Genomic DNA, 20,241 nt, shown 5'->3' on the forward strand with positions numbered 1-20,241 from the left:
GGTGCAGAGCCTTAACAGACACAGCCTTTCAATGGGTTGATGGTGCAACAAAACACTTTATTAATATTCAAAAGAAGGTCCAAACCTTTTCCTTTCTTGATGAAATGAGAACAAAAACAGTCTTTTGGATTCAAAGATAATCTCCCCCACGACATGTCCCTGGCAGAGGCAAAGTCTCCTCAAGATAAATCAAAACCAGGCTTTGCTCTAGTCTGGTCTCCAGGATTAAAGTTTCCCAAGGTTCTAAGATAAAAACAGCCTACCTGAAACAAGTTTTTGCTGTTTATATGTGTGCTGGAGGGTAGCTTTTCTTTTCCTTGGGCCTCTCTGGCTTAATTGTACTTGGGGAGTTTTATCTTGCCTGGACCATGCCCTCCCTGCCGTGCCCTTACTGAGCCAGACCCATGAGTGAGAAGTGGCCCAGTGCTAAAGCTGCTGCCTCACCACCGTGAAGTTGTGAAATCAAACCCCAGTGATGTTCCTTGTGACTTAATTCTCCACTGCCCCAGGTACAAAATAACTACCTGTATATATGTAAACCACCTTGAATGTATGACCACAAAAAGGCAGTATGCAGGTCCCATTCCCTTTCCCCTTAATGTGCCTCTATGAGGGAGTGTTTTTACACACTCCCTCACACTTTCTTCAAGAATACGTCCTCTTCTCCAACCCACCCACCGTTGGCCCCTTTCCCACACAGCTGAAAGTATGAAAGATGGATCAGGGAACAATAATCAGATCAAATAAAAACATTGAATAAGTATCAATAAACAGCAATAAAAATCAATTGTTTGTACTTGTATCTGCTAGTTTAAAACAGCAAGTGCCTTGTTGAATATTAAACACTTCTCAAGTCAATCAGACTATAAATTAATTCATCTAACCACCAGTCTGTATAGTGGAATAGATTTACATTGATATTTTCTTCACTGTTTTCATATGAACTTGTAGCCTACCTAGAACTGTGAATAGAGTGCATTATAAATTAAATAAATAATAACATCCAATTATTTCTCTGTTAAGTATATAAAGATGATTCTATCTTAATCTATTATAATTTAAACTCTTTGCTCTATACTAGTGTTCCGCAAACTTTGTTGAGCCATGGCACAATAAATGTAATGGCCGTGGCTCGAGGCAATCGGAAGTGCACCAACGTTGATGTGATGACATCAGCATGCATGACATCATCACATTGGCACATGCACACAGGCCCTCTAGATGGGCCCTGAGCTGCTAGTGGGAGGAGCTGGCAGGGAACACACGCGGAGAGGAGAGGTGTTGGCGCTGGCTGATTGCCTACAGGAAGTGCTTCGCGCTGTGAGAAGCATGTCCTGTAGGCAGTCAGCCGGCGCCTCTCCTCCCCAGCATCTTGCAGCACACCTCAAATCTCAGGAGGCACACAATTTGCAATACACTGCTCTATACTGTGGTCAAACTGAATGAAAATGATGCAAACTAAGGATGATTATAGAGCAAAACAGATATGAATCAGATTTATTCCAGTTCATATACCATATACCCGCCCCCCTCCCGGACCTGTTGCAGGCCTTGCTGGGCCTGCCGTGAGACCTGGTGGTCCTACAGTGGACCAGGACAAGAGGGATCTCTTCCATCTCCTGTCCCGGCTGACTCTACCAGCTTTTACCTCCCTCCCTCCCCCTCCCCGGTGTACCTTTTAAATCCCTGGTGGTCCAGCGGTAGGCTGGGACAGCAGGAATCCCTCCCGCCCCTATCTAAGTCAATTCTAAGAATTTTTACCACCTTCCCACTTCCCCTGTGTACCTTTAGAATCCCTGGTAGTCCAGCGGTGAATTGTGGAAGGAGGAACATTGCTTCACTCCTGCCCATGCAGAGCTGCTAGCCGTTAGCGAGAACTTGTGGCAGCCAAATCAGCTAGTGGTTCTGCACAGGCAGGAGTGAAGGAAGGTCGCTAGATCTCCAGGCATTCTAAGGGTCCGCGGGGGAGGCAGGAGGGAGGTAAAATTTCTTAGAATCAGCTGGGACAGGAAACAGGAGGGATCTCTGCTGTTCCAGCAGAGACTGGCAGGGGAGGGAGGGAGTGAGGGGGCAAGCAGGGAGGGAGAGGGAACAGAGTGCTGAGCCTAGCAGGACAAGGCAAGGCACTGCACTTGAATATTAACCCCCGGTTTATAATCGAGTCAACCTTTTTTCATCTTTTTTTTTTTGGGGGGGGGGAAGGTTGCCTCGGGTTATATTCAAGTATATACAGTAATACTCTTGGTTGTATTCTAGGTGCCTGTTTTTCTTTATAGAAGAGACTAAATCTAGGTGCCCCCTTATAGAATTACCTGCTTTTGGCTGGTTTCCACTATATATCTCTGTCCCAGGCCAAGCTACAATTCTTCTATTAACCCACCTCCTTCTTTTCGCTTTACAGGTGTAAAGAGTTGAAATATGTCAAGGACCTGCCGCAGATTTCTCTAATTTTCATCTTTGTCAATGAAGCTTTGTCAGTGATTCTGAGATCGGTGCACAGTGCAGTGAATCACACACCAGCACACCTACTGAAAGAGATCATTCTAGTGGACGACAACAGCGATGAAGGTAATGCACACTATGCTATGCTAGTCTTTTGTATCTCATCATATCCTTATAGTTTTTGGTTTATTTTATTTAATATACTGCCCTTCAATAACAGAGCAGTTCACAAAATTTATAAAGCATATAATAGAAATAACTATATTCCAAAAAGGAAAAGAAAAACATTTTTAAATTTTTTAAAATAAAATTAAAACTATTAAAATTAAATTAAAATTGCAGACTACAGAGTTAGTAAATCCTAACCATATTGGAGCTGTCCAAGCGAGAAAATCTTACATTTAGGTCCAGAGCGATATACTGTACGAGGAGCAGCTAAAAAGTTCTCAGCCCAACCAACAAAGTTGGGGCAGTCTCCACTGAGGGCTATAGACTTAGGCAAGTGATTTTCCACTTTTTTCATTCTGTCAGAAAAATATGGAATAAAAAAAGTGGAAAACCGCTGGACTAACCCCCTCTTCTATTAAACTGCACTAGCAGTTTTTAGCGCAGAGCCACAATGAATGGCCTGCACTGTTCCCGACGCTCATCGGTACTCTATGAACATCAGGAGCAGCGCGGGCCATTCAGTGCGGTTCCCCGCACTAGAAACTGCTAGCGCAGTTTAATAGAAGAGGCCCTAAGTGTTCTCCAATTGGTTAAGATTTTTAAAATTATTTAAAACAAAATTGTTTGTTATAGCATTTTTGTGAAATGTTGAAGGTTTTCAGTAGCACAGTGAGTTTATTTTAACAGTAGTTGTTTTTAAGATTTTGCTTTGCGATATTCCTAAGTTTTTATGTTTATAAACTGCCTAGTTGTAGATGGTATATAAATTTTTAAAATAAATAAATAGCTCTTGCTGGAGACTGCCCCAGCTTTGTTGGTTTGGCTGAGAACTTTTCAGCAGCCCCTGCTACACTAAAAACATAAGAGCATAAGAATAGTCTTACTGGGTCAGACCATGGGCCACCCTCCAATCTTCAGGTACTACAGACGATTTTAGTGACAGGTTACAGATCACTAACAGCAGGTCAGCAATTTTATGTTTGAGTTCTTTTAAGTACCCTGGGATGTATACCATCTGGTCCTGGTGATTTATCATCTTTTAACTTGTCGATTTGGTTCGGTACATCTTCGAGATTCACCAAGATTCTTTTCAGTTCCTCCACATCATCACCCTTGAAAACCATTTCTGGTTCAGGTAGACTATAGAGTAAAAATGAATGAAGAAAGAGAGGGAGAAAAAATAAACTGAAGAACACTGAGAGGAGAAAAACAATGTTAGAGATGGATGTAGTAGAGGAGATAAAGAAGACAGGAGGAGAGAGAAAAATCACGTAACATAACAGCAGATTCTAGACTACATAGCCATAAATTAAATGCGGTTAACAAAAGATTAAGAGAATACATATTGAATTGTGAAAAATGCAAAGGACTAGTTAGTCAAAAATTTTGAAAACAGAAAGGTTTTCAGCAGTTTTCTAAAATGTTCATAGGAGATGGATCTAAATAACAATATTCTTGACAATAGTGACAAGAATGAACATGATGACAAATGAACACAACATAAGAATTGCCGCTGCTGGGTCAGACCAGTGGTCCATCGTGCCCAGCAGTCCGCTCACGTGGCGGCCCTTAGGTCAAAGATCAGTGCCCTGATTGAGTCTAGCCTTACCTGCGTATGTTCCAGTTCAGCAGGAACTTGCCCAACTTTGTCTTGAATCCCTGGCGGGTGTTTTCCCCTATAACAGCCTCCGGAAGAGCATTCCAGTTTTCTACCACTCTCTGGGTAAAGGACTTCCTTACGTTTGTATGGAATCTATCCTCTTTTAACTTTAGAGAGTGCCCTCTCGTTCTCTCTACCTTGGAGAGGGTGAACAACCTGTCTTTATCTACTAAGTCTATTCCCTTCAGTATCTTGAATGTTTCGATCATGTCCCCTCTGTCTCCTCTTTTCAAGGGAGAAGAGGCCCAGTTTCTCTAATCTCTCACTGTACGGCAACTCCTCCAGCCCCTTAACCATTTTAGTCGCTCTTCTCTGACATGAGAGTTAAGAGAAGACAGAATAAAGCAGAAACTGAGACCAACATGATTAGAAAAGTAGAAAAAAGGATTGTATTTTTAATTTTGAATAAAGTTCAAAACTCACAACTGAAAGTCTGATATATCATAGGGAAAGGGGGGGGGGGGGGCATTGCGCTTGCTACGGCCCTGACTGCACACAGCAGGCAACCACCTAGGGGAGGAACTGGGTGCATGGCCATGTGTCCTCTTGTTTGCCTTTACAAATACGGTAACCCTATGTTGCACTCTTCTTTAAGAAATCACAAATCCTGATGCAGTGTTTTCAGTGCCGCAGCACAGCCCCCTGTGGACTCGCATCTTTATGTGGTGGACTTTGAAAGAATCTTATGGTGGCTACTTACTAAAACTCTTGTTTGATTTACCTCCGGCTCTTTGGAAGACCATTTTCCAAACCCTACGCTTGTGGCTGGTTTGACTATTGTAGAGTTTTGATTGTTTGTTTTCTTTTTTTTTTATTTTAAGTGTGTGAAAGAAGCCCACACATGCTCAGAAAAACATTTCCATCCCGATAGTCAGCATTATTTGGCAGGCCAGGGATTGCTCCTGACTGGCCAAATAGCACATGGTCAGCTGCCCACTTATATTCAGCGGGAGATAGCTAGCTGTCTCCCACTCAATATCCCATTCCATGGATTGGCTGGTGACTGGTTATGTGATAAGGATATTGTCGGTCACTATCAATATTCAGTGACTAGCTGGTTATGGTTAGTGACTAGATCAGTGTCAAACATACTACATGGAGCAACCCATACTGGAAAGATTTAAGAGTTATTTGAAAACTTTTCTCTTTAAGGACGTATTTGAAACTTAAATCCACTAACATAGTAACATAGTAGATGACGGCAGATAAAGACCCGAATGGTCCATCCAGTCTGCCCAACCTGATTCAATTTAAATTTTTTTTTTTTTTTTTTCTTCTTAGCTATTTCTGGGCAAGAATCCAAAGCTTTACCCGGTACTATGCTTGGGTTCCAACTGCCGAAATCTCTGTTAAGACTTACTCCAGCCCATCTACACCCTCCCAGCCATTGAAGCCCTCCCCTGCCCATCCTCCACCAAACGGCCATACACAGACACAGACCGTACAAGTCTGCCCAGTAACTGGCCTAGTTCAATATTTAATATTATTTTCTGATTCTAAATCTTCTGTGTTCATCCCACGCTTCTTTGAACTCAGTCACAGTTTTACTCTCCACCACCTCTCTCGGGAGCGCATTCCAGGCATCCACCACCCTCTCTGTAAAGTAGAATTTCCTAACATTGCCCCTGAATCTACCACCCCTCAACCTCAAATTATGTCCTCTGGTTTTACCATTTTCCTTTCTCTGGAAAAGATTTTGTTCTACGTTAATACCCTTCAAGTATTTGAATGTCTGAATCATATCTCCCCTGTCTCTCCTTTCCTCTAGGGTATACATATTCAGGGCTTCCAGTCTCTCCTCATATGTCTTCTGGCGCAAGCCTCCTATCATTTTTGTCGCCCTCCTCTGGACCGCCTCAAGTCTTCTTACGTCTTTCGCCAGATATGGTCTCCAAAACTGAACACAATACTCCAAGTGGGGCCTCACCAATGACCTGTACAGGGGCATCAACACCTTCTTCCTTCTACTGACTACGCCTCTCTTTATACAGCCCAGAATCCTTCTGGCAGCAGCCACTGCCTTGTCACACTGTTTTTTCGGCTTTAGATCTTCGGACACTATCACCCCAAGGTCCCTCTCCCCGTCCGTGCATATCAGCTTCTCTCCTCCCAGCATATACGGTTCCTTCCTATTATTAATCCCCAAATGCATTACTCTGCATTTCTTTGCATTGAATTTTAGTTGCCAGGCATTAGACCATTCCTCTAACTTTTGCAGATCCTTTTTCATATTCTCCACTCCCTCTTCGGTGTCTACTCTGTTACAAATCTTGGTATCATCTGCAAAAAGGCACACTTTTCCTTCTAACCCTTCAGCAATGTCACTTACATACATATTGAACAGGATTGGCCCCAGCACCGAACCCTGAGGGACTCCACTAGTCACCTTTCCTTCCTTCGAGCGACTTCCATTAACCACCACCCTCTGGCGTCTGTCCGACAGCCAGTTTCTGACCCAGTTCACCACTTTGGGTCCTAACTTCAGCCCTTCAAGTTTGTTCAACAGCCTCCTATGAGGAACTGTATCAAAGGCTTTGCTGAAATCCAAGTAAATTACATCTAGCATATGTCCTCGATCCAGCTCTCTGGTCACCCAATCAAAAAATTCAATCAGGTTCGTTTGGCACGATTTACCTTTTGTAAAGCCATGTTGCCTCGGATCCTGTAACCCATTAGATTCAAGGAAATACACTATCCTTTCTTTCAGCAACACTTCCATTATTTTTCCAACAACTGAAGTGAGGCTCACCGGCCTATAGTTTCCTGCTTCATCCCTGTGACCACTTTTATGAATAGGGACCACATCCGCTCTCCTCCAATCCCCAGGAATCACTCCCGTCTCCAGAGATTTGTTGAACAAGTCTTTAATAGGACTCGCCAGAACCTCTCTGAGCTCCCTTAGTATCCTGGGATGGATCCCGTCTGGTCCCATCGCTTTGTCCACCTTCAGTTTTTCAAGTTGCTCATAAACACCCTCCTCCGTGAACGGCGCAGAATCTACTCCATTTTCTCGTGTAACTTTGCCAGACAATCTCGGTCCTTCTCCAGGATTTTCTTCTGTGAACACAGAACAGAAGTATTTGTTTAGCACATTTGCTTTCTCCTCATCACTCTCCACATATTTGTTCCCAGCATCTTTTAGCCTAGCAATTCCATTTTTTATCTTCCTCCTTTCACTAATATATCAGAAAAAAATTTTATCTCCCTTTTTTACATTTTTAGCCATTTGTTCTTCCGCCTGTGCCTTCGCCAAGCGTATCTCTCTCTTGGCTTCTTTCAGTTTCACCCTGTAGTCCTTTCTGCTCTCCTCTTCTTGGGTTTTTTTATATTTCATGAACGCCAACTCTTTCGCCTTTATTTTCTCAGCCACTAGGTTGGAGAACCATATCGGCTTCCTTTTTCTCTTGTTTTTATTGATTTTCTTCACATAAAGGTCCGTAGCCATTTTTATCGCTCCTTTCAGCTTAGACCACTGTCTTTCCACTTCTCTTATGTCCTCCCATCCTAACAGCTCTTTCTTCAGGTACTTTCCCATTGCATTAAAGTCCGTACGTTTGAAATCTAGGACTTTAAGTATCGTGCGGCCGCTCTCCACTTTAGCCGTTATATCAAACCAAACCGTTTGATGATCACTACAATCCAGGTGAGCACCCATTCGAACATTAGAGATACTCTCTCCATTTGTGAGGACCAGATCCAATATCGCTTTTTCCCTTGTGGGTTCCATCACCATTTGTCTGAGCAGAGCCTCTTGAAAGGCATCCACAATCTCCCTACTTCTTTCCGATTCCGCAGACGGAACATTCTAGTCCGCATCCGGCAGGTTGAAATCTCCCAACAGCAGAACCTCCTCTTTCCTTCCAAACTTTTGGATATCCACAATCAGATCCTTAGCATATCTAAACAACTGATCAGTAAATCGTTCAATTTCTTCTATTTTATAAAATTTTCCTAGTCATGTACCCATCCCTTTGTTTTTTCCTTTATTGTAAACTTTTCTTTATATCGTTGTAGTTCTTCCCCTCTGTTCCCGTTAGTTGCTGTCCAAAGATTTATTTATTTATTCAATTTTCTACACTGTCCTACCGGAGAGCTCAGAACGGTTTACATGAATTTATTCAGGTACTCAAGCATTTTTCCCTGTCTGTCCCGGTGGGCTCACAATCTGTCTAATGTACCTGGGGCGATGGAGGGATTAAGTGACTTGCCCAGGGTTACAAGGAGCAGCGTGGGTTTGAACCCACAACCCCTGGGTGCTGAGGCTGTAGCTTTAACCACTGCGCCACACTTGTCTTTGTATTTCTGATTGTTTTGTATCCTCTCTTTTTATTTTTATGTACAGCACTTAGAACGTTTTATAAGCATTTTTATAAAATTTTAAATTAACTTGAAAACTTGTTTTTCACAGAACACTAAATTGAGCAAATGTTTTTTTGTGGCACATTGTAATTGGAAATTATGGAATTGCGAAACCAGCAAACAAAAATTAAATTTGAGCGTTAATAATTTAAAGTTCTTTAAGCTATGCATGGGGAATTGTAAAGTAGATAGAACAGAATTGCTAATCAATGCGATGAATGCGCTTGTTTTTGAGTGCAAATTGACTCAAAACATGACTCGATAGTGGACAAGCAAACTCGCATTTCATCATCCACCTTCTGAAGTCGTTCTCCTTTTTTCATTTTAATTTCTGTCGTAGCTGAAAATCCAAGTTCGTAACGATAAGAAGATCCAAACGGTAGCAAAGCCTTGATTGGTTGCTGAAGTTAGGATAACTACTGCATAAAAAATAAAACTAAAATTAGTTTTCAAGGATGAATCTCATCAAAGAATGATGCTTTTCCTGGCGGTTGTATCCTTACGTACACAGATGCTTATAACATTGACAGACTCTTGCGTATGTGACGTACATGTCATGTATTCTAGTGTATTCTTATGAAGGGAATTTTTTAAAAGTAAAGTAAAATTCTGGAATCCCTTGTGGCACACCCAGAATCTTTTCGGAGCACACCACTGTGCCATGGCACTCAGTTTGAGAGACACTGGGCTTGATAGACCCACCTAAAAAGCAACCAGGCCTTAGCTGCCTAGCCACTGAATAATGGCTTGGCAGTGAATTTTGATCCAGGTATTCAATGCCAGGGCTATATCTGGGATTGCGGTGGACCACAGAAGGTAGCCAGGCTACTTCATTCAATTTCAATATCGGGCCCTTGAAGTCTTCTGAGATTAATGTTGGCCCAATCAGATATCACTCACTGTGTGGCTGATTTCATTCTGCTTGGAGAATGATATTTTGGGGTCACAGTTGCTATAAATATCTTGCTGCATCAAATTGCTCTGTCAAATTCATAGTGTAATTTCTTTCAGTCTGTGAGATAATCTTCCCTTTCATCTTTTCCATGTTTTTGTTGAAGCGTGCATCATTAAACACAGAAATGCCATTTGCCACCTGTGCGTCACATACCTACAATGATTTGTGAGGAATTTCAGACCTCTTTTGTGAAAACATGTTTACAAATGAAAGAAATTATAACCGGCCTACAGATGGAATCCAAGCAGAGCCCTAATTAATTTGGGCTAATTTTGTTTCATTCTGACGGGAGATAAAATGCTGAATTAATAATCACTTGGAAAAGAACATAGCAGCCGAGAAAAAAAATCAGAAATCCCATATTTGAAGGAATGAGGCTTGCATTGAGATCTAATCTAATGCTTGGCTTTATATACCGAGTCATCATTCTATGAAAGCTCGACTTGGATTACAATAGTTAACTTAAACAGATAAGAACCATTAGAAATAGAAACAAATTTCAAGAAGATCAATTTTTGAAATGTTTAGCAAATAAAAACGTTTTTTAAAAGATTTACAAAAAAATTGAAGCGAACCAGAACTCCTTAAAAAAGACGGAAGATCATTCCAAAGTTGGGAAAATTTAAAAATCAAAGATTGGCTGAAAATCTTAACTCCTTTAATCCCTTTCCTGGAAGGAAGGGATAATTTAAATTGTTGGTTGCCTCTTGCAAAAGAGAATCTAGAAACATTCCACGATAAAGGAATAAGAGGAGTAAGAATTCCATGTAGGATTTTAAAAGCAACACAAGCACATTGAAATTGAACTCTGAAATAAACGGGGTGCCAGTGAAGCTTCTGGAGCAACGGAGTCATGTGATCAAATTTACATTTCCCAAAGATCAATTTCGCAGCAGTATTCTGAATCAGCTGCAATCTATTTATTTGAAAGATTCAGCTATTCAGTGTTTACGGATTGGTTTTAAGATTTGACATGGTATCTTTGCTCCTTTTGTTCCTCTGCTATGGAATGTTTATAGAGTTTCATATGCGAGAAGCATTTATCGATTTGAACTTTCTCTTCCTTCTAGGAAAGGAATTCAAGGAGTTAAGAATTTTAGCAGCTCTCTGGTGTTTAAATTTCCCCAATTATGGAATGATCTTCCCCTAATTTTGAGGTGTCCCAGTTCCTTCCAACTCTTTCGTAAACTTCTAAAAACTTTTTTATTCGCTAAACCTTTCGAAAACTAACTCTTTACTTAATTTTACTTAATTTTTAAAAATTTTTTGTTAACCACGTCGAGCTTCCTTTGGTCGAATTCCTTACACATCCAGGGGAGGGAAAGATATTTTGTTTAATAAAATACTTAATTATAATATTATAATTACATAATTTGTCTTATCGTAGTAATTTGGTAAGGGGGGAGAAAATGATTGTTCTAAGTATAAATTGTATGTTTAATAATGCGTTTTATGAAATATTTATGTTCAGATAATTGTATTGCATTGTCAAAGTTTAAAAATCAATAAAGATTTATTTAAAAAAAAAAAAAATTATTGTTAACCGTGTCGAGCTTCCTTTGGTTGAAGACCTGGTATATAATGTTAAATTTTAGTTTAGTTTAGCTATTTCTGGAAATTAAGGGGTCCTTTTATTAAGGTGCACTAACCAATTTAGCGCACGCTAAAGATTAGTGCGTGCTAAATGCTATGACATCCATTGTATTCCTATGGGCATCTTAGCATTTAGCGCGCTCTAATCTTTAGCGCGCGCTTAATCGGTTAGTGTACCTTTATTAAAGGACCCCTAAATAACATAATCAGTGTACTTGAACAGTAATAAAAATGACAAACAATACTGTATAATACAAGACATAAGAACATAAGGATTGCCGCTGCTGTAGTCCATTGTGCCCAGCAGTCCACTCACGCATCGGCCCTCTGGTCAAAGACCAGCACCCTAACTGAGACTAGCCTTACCTGCGTACGTTCTGGTTCAGCAGGAACTTGTCTAACTTGGTCTTGAATCCCTTGAGGGCGTTTTCCCCTGTAACAGCCTCTGGAAGAGCATTCCAGTTCTCCACCACTCTGGGTGAAGAAGAACTTCCCTACGTTTGTACGAAATCTATCCCCTTTTAGAGAGTGCCCTCTCGTTCTCCCTACCTTGGAGAAGGTGAACAACCTGTCTTTATTTACTGTCTATTCCCTTCAATATCTTGAATGTTTTGATCATGTCCTCTCTGTCTCCTCTTTTCAAGGGAGAAGAGGCCCAGTTTCTCTAGCCTCTCAATTGTACGGCAACTCCTCCAGTCACTTAACCGTTTTTGTCGCTCTTCTCTGGACCCTTTCGAGTAGTACTATGTCCTTCTTCATGTACGGCGACCAGTGTTAGATGCAGTGTTCCAAATGGAGGTGTACCATGGTCCGATACAATGGCATGATAACCTTTTCAGATCTGTTTGTGATCCCCTTCTTTATCATCCCTAGTATTTTGTTTGCCCTCTTCGCCGCCGCCGCCACACATTGTGCGGACGATTTCATTGACTTGTCTACAAGTACTCCCAAGTCTCTTTCCTGGGGGCTCTCTCAGAGTATAGCACTGGACATCATGTATTCGTGCATATGTTTTTTGTTACCGACATGCATCATCTTGCACTTATCCACGTTGAACCTCATTTGCCAGTTTGCAGCTTATTCAAATCAAATAGTGATTACAAAGGATATTTATTTACAAATTATTTATAATACAGTGACAGAAAAGTACCTTATGTTCTTTTTAAAAACAAGATTACAATGATCATCAGTTGCAACTCAACAGATGAAAAAGATCCATCATGACCTATTTGTTCACATCCTTGCAGCAAGGGCTAAGTTCTATCTATGGTGATCAAAAAATTGTCATTGAAAGAAGCACTGCTCTATAAGCCATGCTTAAAGTTAGACTTGGTTTATAGAATAGAGCTTATGCCCGGGAAACATGATTAAATGTAGATGCAGTCATTTACACAAACAAAGCCGTGGTGCAAATGCCTACACCTAAATTTAGACAAAGAGGCTCTATAATTATGCACTTAACAAAGAAACACACCCGATCCATCCATGACCTGCCCATTTCTGTGCCCCTTTTTAAACTCATGTGTAAAATGTAGGCACAGTTTACAATAATTGCTTGTTAAAATGCCAATTATCAATAATAATAACTTTATTTTTCTATACCGCCAACACCCAAAGAGGTCTAGGGGTTCACAAAATAAGAAAACTGACCAATTCAGTGATAAAATACAAAACATATGAGAAGCAACAGTACAATATACAATTTTATATTATTATATAATATGATGTAGTCACTAATCAAGTAACAGATTTCTTGAACAAATAGGTCTTTACTAATTTCCTGAAAGTGCAATAGGATGCAGTTTGTCGAATCATATCATCTAACCAAGCTTGGACTTTACCAGCTTGATAGGCCATGGTTCTATCAAAATACCTTTTGTAACGGTAATTTTTGGAATTGGGAAAAGTAAATAAACCAGAACGACGAGTGTTAATTAATGTGTTATTCAGTTAAATTGCACATGCAATACTTAGTGGGGGGGGGGGGGGGGGTTGTTTTGTTTTTTTAAATATAGAATTAGGGGGACAAATATTTGCTGAAAAAAAAAAGAGTGTCTTAAGTTGGTTTTGAACTTGTGTCCTAATTTCTCATTCATCAGTATATTCCTTATTAGATTTTTCCAAATTGTTTACCAGCTGAACATCATCCATAGGTGAATTGTAGCCAGCAGCAGAGAAGTCACAACAAATCATTTTTCAGTTGAGACGGGCTAGGATTTATAGCTTCGGGTACTGACAGGACTGAGTGAGTAGTTTAGGCCAAAAAAAGGAGAGGTGGATGTCACAAGCATAGATACCGGTGTATTAATCTGTTTCCAGTTGGGACCCGGTCCCTCTGATCCACTTTATTGGCTGAGTAGTGTGGTTGCAAAAAAAAAAAAAAATAATAATAATTTTTGTCCAAAACGTATTCATGATGCAACACTCTACACTGCCTCTGGTAATGCTGAGCAAACTTTGAAAGATGTTTTTGAAGCAAATGTGGATCATCAGCTAAAATCCACTTTCTCTTACCATCTCAGCATAATATACAGTATGTAATGTAGAAACCAACTGTATAAAAATAAACTTGTCATTGGATTCTACAACTTTTATTCTAAGGAGTAATTTTATAAACTGGTATCATCTAGTGATGGGTTCCCAGTTTTTTGTTTATGGGCTTTGGCCAGTTTTGCTTTCAAGAGCCACCTCTAGCACATCACTAGCATGATCAAGCTAGAATACCAATTAACAAGCCTTAATTGTAGCTGAGGTCATAGTGCAAGCTGTGGACAAAACTCTATGTTACAGGCTCATGATTTTTCAACCCTTCCATTTCTTGCAAAAGTAACAGAAAAAAAAATCATATTTAACCAAATTTCAGACTATTTTGACAAAACTCAAGCTCTTCATCCCAATCAAACTGGCTTCCGGAAAAACTACTCTACAGAACATGCACTCATAGGTTTAACCACATCCGTACAATATTTCCTGAACCAGCATAAATCAGTTATCCTCATCTCTTTAGATCTTTCAGCTGCATTCGATATAGTAGATCACCAACTCTGCTTCGAAGGCTAGCTGTGGCAGGTATCTTGGAACAAGTGGTTTATTTTTCATTTCACAAATTGCACTGCTGTTGTTTCCTTCAATAATTCCACCACTTCTTCCATCCAAAACAGTTTCGGTATCCCGCAAGAATCTGTACTATCCCCCTTACTCTTTAATATCTTACCTGGCTCCTTTATTAACACTTTGCCAATCTATTGGTCTAACTGCGTACGCTTACGCAGATAACATCCAGATCATTTATCCTATTGATGCCTCCAGTTCCGACGACATTAGTCTATTCAACTCTAAATTAGATAAAATCAGTCAGTGGCTCCACGAAAATATGCTGTCACTCAGTATATCAAAAACCAAATGTCTTCTATTTCCATGGAAAGATCTCCCATCTCAATAAATATCCCTGTTATTTCTGTGTCTGCCACTAAAATCTTGGGTGTAATAATAGATAATGAAAACAACACAATCACTTCTGAGAAAATACTGTTAGGTAGTTTCTAAACAAATAAATGCCAAGCCTCAGAGACCGATTATTCAAGCCAATCTTGCTGAATAATGATTCGGTCAAGATCTCAATCATTGGCCTTTGGCATACAAAAGCTAATTGTCAGTGTGTATGTTCTTTTATCTTTTTATAGCTCTTGTTATTTTTTACTTTTTCTCTTTTTAAATATATATTTTGTAAAACATCCAATGATGCAAGAAATTTAAAGAAGCACTTAGCTTGAATGTAGGACAGCACTGTATCCAAACCCAACGGGGCCACCGTTTCACCTGCGAGGCTTCGTCAGGGGAAACCAATCACAGTGCCTAAAAATAAAGTAACATTCAAAATCAATTCAGTAAGCAAATAATGGATGCATTAAATCACAAAGAATTTAAGAGCAGTATTCTTAAATAAGCAGCAAACTTATGGAACGTGTATGGCCTGGTTCCTTACTAAACATTGCTTAAAAATGGCGTCAGTCACAAAGGACGCTGAGCCATTTAAATACCCCTGTCAAAAGTATTGGCGGCAAAAAGCCGCGTCTGTGCGTGTGAGACGTGAACAAAGTGAAGACGTGATAACGTGATGACGTGACACTAGAGGGAACATTCAAAAAAAAATTTCTTTCTTCAGTCACAATTAAGATGCAGGCAAAATCTGTGAAAATTAAAACATGAAATCTTGATGTCAAAAACCTAAAAATAAACAGACCAGTCTATTTTATCATTAAGACCTGTAGGTTGAAGTGATTGCAGTGTGAAAATCCAATATGTCTCCCGGCGTTTTAACATGGCAGTGCGATCTCCCCCCCCCCCCCCCCCCCCCCCGTCATTCTTTTTTATTGAGTCAATGTTGCAGCCTTTAAGCATGTTGAAAGAATGAGATGCATCTATGCAGTGCTGCACCAAAGGTTGTTTAATTTGCATTCTTTTTATGTTTGATTTATGTTTGGCTAAGCGGGTTCTGAAGGGTCTTGTTGTCATGCCGACATAAATCATTGGGCAAGGACACATGATCACGTATACCATGTGATCCGATTGACATGTGCTAAACTGTTTAAGTTTGTATGTAATCTGATTTTTTGGATTTGTGAATTCTTTGGTAGAAATAGAAAAATCGCAAAACGCACAATGTCCACACTTGTAGTGCCCTATAGGAAACAAAGAACTATTAGAACGAAAATCTGCTTTTGTGTAAAAAAATTCTTTTAGGTTCTTTCCTCGTAAGAAGGCAAATCTCAGTTTATTATCTTTGAAGACTGGAAGGGATTGGATGATACCCCAGTGTTTCCGAATGATTTTAGTTAACTCCGAACTGGAAGTCGAATGTTTTAACACACATGTAACAACCGGATCTTCTGATACAGAGAACGTGTGATCTTCTTGTTCTTTTAATAACAGCTCTCTGATGTTGTATTTAGCTCTTTTATAAGCATTTTTTATTATTTGAGATGGATAGCCTCTAGATCCCAGTCAACATGGATTCACCAAGGGTAGGTCCTGCCAATCCAATCTCATCAGCTTCTTTGACTGGGTAACAAGAAGGCTGGACTTGGGAGAGTCCTTGGACGTCATATACCTGGACCAGCAAGGCTTTTGACAGCGTCCCACATCGCAGGCTGCTGAACAAGATGGAATCGATGGGGTTAGGAGAGAAACTGACTGCATGGGTTAATGACTGGCTGAGTGGCAGACTTCAGAGGGTGATGGTTAACGGTACCCTCTGTAAAACATCGGAGGTGACCAGCGGAGTGCCGCAGGGCTCAGTCCTGGGCCCACTCCTCTTCAACATATTTATAGAGGATCTGGCTCAAGGGCTTCAAGATAAGGTAACCTTATTCGCCGATGATGCCAAACTATGCAATATAGTAAGCGACTGCAATCTACAGGATACTATGGCGCATGACCTGCGTACATTAGAAAGTTGGTCCTCGACCTGGCAACTGGGCTTCAACGCCAAGAAATGTAAGGTCATGCATCTCGGAAGCGATAATCCATGCAAAGCCTACACCTTGAATGGAGAAAGTTTAACCAGGACTACAGCAGAACGAGATTTAGGAGTAATCATCAGTGCAGACATGAAAACTGCCACTCAAGTGGAGAAGGCTTCATCTAAGGCACGGCAGATGATAGGTTGTATCAAGAGACGCTTCATCAGCAGTCATAATGCCATTGTACAGAGCCATGGTGAGACCTCATCTGGAATACTGTGTGCAATTCTGGAGGCCACACTACCGTAAAGATGTGCTCAGAATTGAATCGGTTCAGCGGATGGCCACCAGGATGGTCTCGGGGCTCAAGGGTCTCATGTACGAAGAAAGACTGAACAAACTGCAGCTCTACACTCTCGAAGAGCATAGGGAAAGGGGAGACATGATTGAAACATTTAAGTACATCACGGGACGTGTCGAGTTGGAAGATGATATCTTTCTTCTCAAAGGACCTCCTCGACCACAAGGAGACATCCGCTCAAACTCAAGGGAGGGAAGTTTCGTGGAGACGCGAGGAAGTACTTCTTCACGGAAAGAGTGATTGAGCATTGGAACAAGCTTCCAGTGCAGGTGATTAAGGCCAGCAGCATCCCAGACTTTAAGAATAAATGGGATACCTATGTGGGTTCCCAACAAGGGTCAAGTCAAGGAATAGGGTCGCTAGGATATAGACTTGAAGGAGCGGGTCAGTAGAGTGGCTGTATGATTAAGGGGTCAGTAGACTTAAAGGGGTGGGTCAATAGAGTGGGCAGACCTGATGGGCTTATAGCCCTTATCTGCCGTCATCTTTCTATGTTTCTATTACCGGGTTACTTACGATTGGAATCTAATTTTATTGCTTTTAAAAGGTTACTTAAATGTTATTTTTTTTCTCTCAAGCCTTTGGTAAAGATATATATATCTAGTAGAAACCACATTTACTAATTTGTAATATTTTGGCAGACGAAAAGTATAAACCTATGGGGGGGGGGTATGCTATGCACTGTTTCCAATAGTTTCTTGTCTGAATGCTTTTAGGTCTTTCCTTTATATTTTGATGTAGTTCTTTTCTTTTTAAATCATTTTTTTTTAATGTGAACCTCTTAGAACTGTTGGAAGCTGCAGCAGTATATCAAATTTCAATAAAACATAAAACACATTTAGAATCTACTTAAAATTAGGGCATGCATCAATGCTGCCAATTTTTTTTTTTTAATTTTTTTTTGTGATACAAAATACTCCCACTGTACATATCTGAAGCAAACTGTGCAACAGGTTACAGCTGCAGACGGACAAAAGGTCAATAAAAGAAAATATATCAGAATATAAAGAAAAATTTTTTACGGTAATATGTGTGCTTATAGCTCTTATTCCGGCTGGTGGTGGTTGTGTCTTGCACACCTACCTGCACTGTCGACACATTTGAAGTCTTGTGCACAGGTCAGCTAGTGTAAAGAGCACAAGAGGCTGAATATATATGCATTTCTTTTTCTACCTTGTGTCAATCATCACCTCAATTTTAGGTTGGATTCTTTTTTTTTGTATTATTTCTAATGCAATCTTCCCAGTACACTAACATGTGCTGTTAACTGAGAAACAGCAATCTTTGGAGGTGCTCCAAACAGATTATGAAATAAACAATTTCATACAAATGGATTCTACATTCATGAATACGTCTGAAGAAGTCCACAGTGAATCTGTTTATGCAGACATAGTTAACTTCGTGAGGGACAGGATATAAACTGCAGTCAATGCATATCTGTTTTTCCATGGCTGATTCCAATGGCAGTGTCTAATGTAGTGGAAATGGACCAGGTATCAAGTGTCTAAACTAGGGGTGGGCAAACTTTTTGACTCTTGGACCACAATAGGTTCTTAAATTTGACAGAAGGGCCGGACCAAGAGCATTTTTTATCCCTCCATCCCTCCCATCCCCCTGTGCAGCAGAACCCTTGCCCAGCTTCTATCCTTCCCTCCCTCTCTCTCATCCCTTGTGCAGCAGAACCCTTGAGCACCCGCCCTCCACCACACAGCTGAACCTCCACTGACCTTCCATCCTTCCCTTCCATCTGAACCCCCGCCGACTGCAAGCCCTACATACCTCCCTCCAGAGCAGCGTCGGGCCGGCAGCACTCTAAACTCTCGTCAGGGCCTTCTGTGTGCCATGTTACTGATGACATCATCAGTGATGCGGCAGAGGGAATTTCCCGATGAGAGAAGGCAGTGAAGCAGCATGTTTAGAGTGCTGCCGGCCCGACGCTGCTCTGGAGGGAGGTATGTAATGCTCGCAGTGGGTGGGGTTCGGATGGTTGGCGGGCCGAATTAAAAAAAACTAAACGGGCAGGATAAGGCCCTCGGGCTGAAGTTTGCCCATGTCTGGTCTAAATTATAAGGAAAAAAAGTTGAATGAGAGGATAGACATAAGGTGGCAATGAGGGGTTGTCCCCTTCAAAGAATGTGCCTCTAGTATTTTGGGAAGACAAAGGTTCCTGGTGCTACCTGGAGTAATAGGAGGAAACTAGAATCTCTAAAAAGTCAATATTTAAAGCACTTATCTGGATAACGTACCTGCTATGCCGTATATCAATGCTCCCTCAGATGTTATCGATCCTCTCGACCCTGAAGAAAGTTTCTTTGAAACATGCATGTCAGGAGAGGTGGCAATTTGAAGATTTAACGCACCTGAAAAAAAACACACATGATAAGTGGTGTAAAAGTTTTTTTTAAATTTTTTCTGTTTTGCACAAAGAAAAAGAAATATATGAAAAAATAACATGGAAAAATTAGTGACTAATAAGCACATTAATAACTGGATTGATGGAGACTTAAGCAGTCGGGAGCATTCTATCCCTGATGGCGATCTGAAGATCCATACAAACAAATCTAATCAATGTGGTGTGGTGCTAAGAAGTTTATGTATAGATATACAGTGGAACCTTAGTTTACGAGCATAATTTGTTCCAGAAGCATGCTCGTAAACCAAAATACTCATATATCAAAGCGAGTTTCCCCATAGAAATAATGGAAACTCGCTTTGATACGTTCCCACCCCCCACCCCCCCCGAGGCCAGTGGCGCTGCTCCCCCCCCCCCCCCCCCCCGCTCACAAAGCCTCCCCCCCCATGCGAACCGGCACCCCTCACCAGAACAACTTTAACTTACCCCCCCCCCTGGGTGTAGACTGCTGAGCGCGATGGACCTCTGGTCTGACCCAGCGGAGGCAACTTTTTATGTTCTTATAATATTGTAATTTATAGCTAAGAGACATATCATCAAGAAACTGTTTTATTTTATTTTGTGATTATAATAAACATACCAAGGGCCTCAAAATAGTACCTGGCGGGCCGTATATGGCCTCCGGGCCGCGAGTTTGAGACCACTGGTCTATATCGTATCTCCCCTCTCCCGCCTTTCCTTCAAAGTATACATATTGAGATCTTTTTGTCTGTCCCCATACACCTAATGACGAAGACCACGTACCATTTTAGTAGCCTTCCTCTGCACCGACTCCATCCTTTTTATATTCTTTTGAAGAAGCAATCTCCAGAACTGTACCATCTAATT

The 20,241-nt window shown here is 40.8% G+C and overlaps 1 protein-coding gene across 3 annotated transcripts in view; it reads left to right on the forward strand.

Annotated features, from left to right (window-relative positions):
- Positions 1-20,241, forward strand: part of GALNT17 (polypeptide N-acetylgalactosaminyltransferase 17) — a 361,915-nt gene that overhangs the window by 122,361 nt on the left and 219,313 nt on the right. For all 3 annotated transcript variants that reach the window (XM_033921217.1, XM_033921216.1, XM_033921218.1), the window contains one exon: positions 2,402-2,568. In XM_033921217.1, the coding sequence (XP_033777108.1) occupies positions 2,402-2,568 (167 nt within the window). The remainder of the gene's footprint in view (positions 1-2,401; positions 2,569-20,241) is intronic.

Source organism: Geotrypetes seraphini, chromosome 15 (genome assembly GCF_902459505.1).
Source record: "Geotrypetes seraphini chromosome 15, aGeoSer1.1, whole genome shotgun sequence".
Lineage (NCBI taxonomy): Eukaryota > Metazoa > Chordata > Amphibia > Gymnophiona > Dermophiidae > Geotrypetes > Geotrypetes seraphini.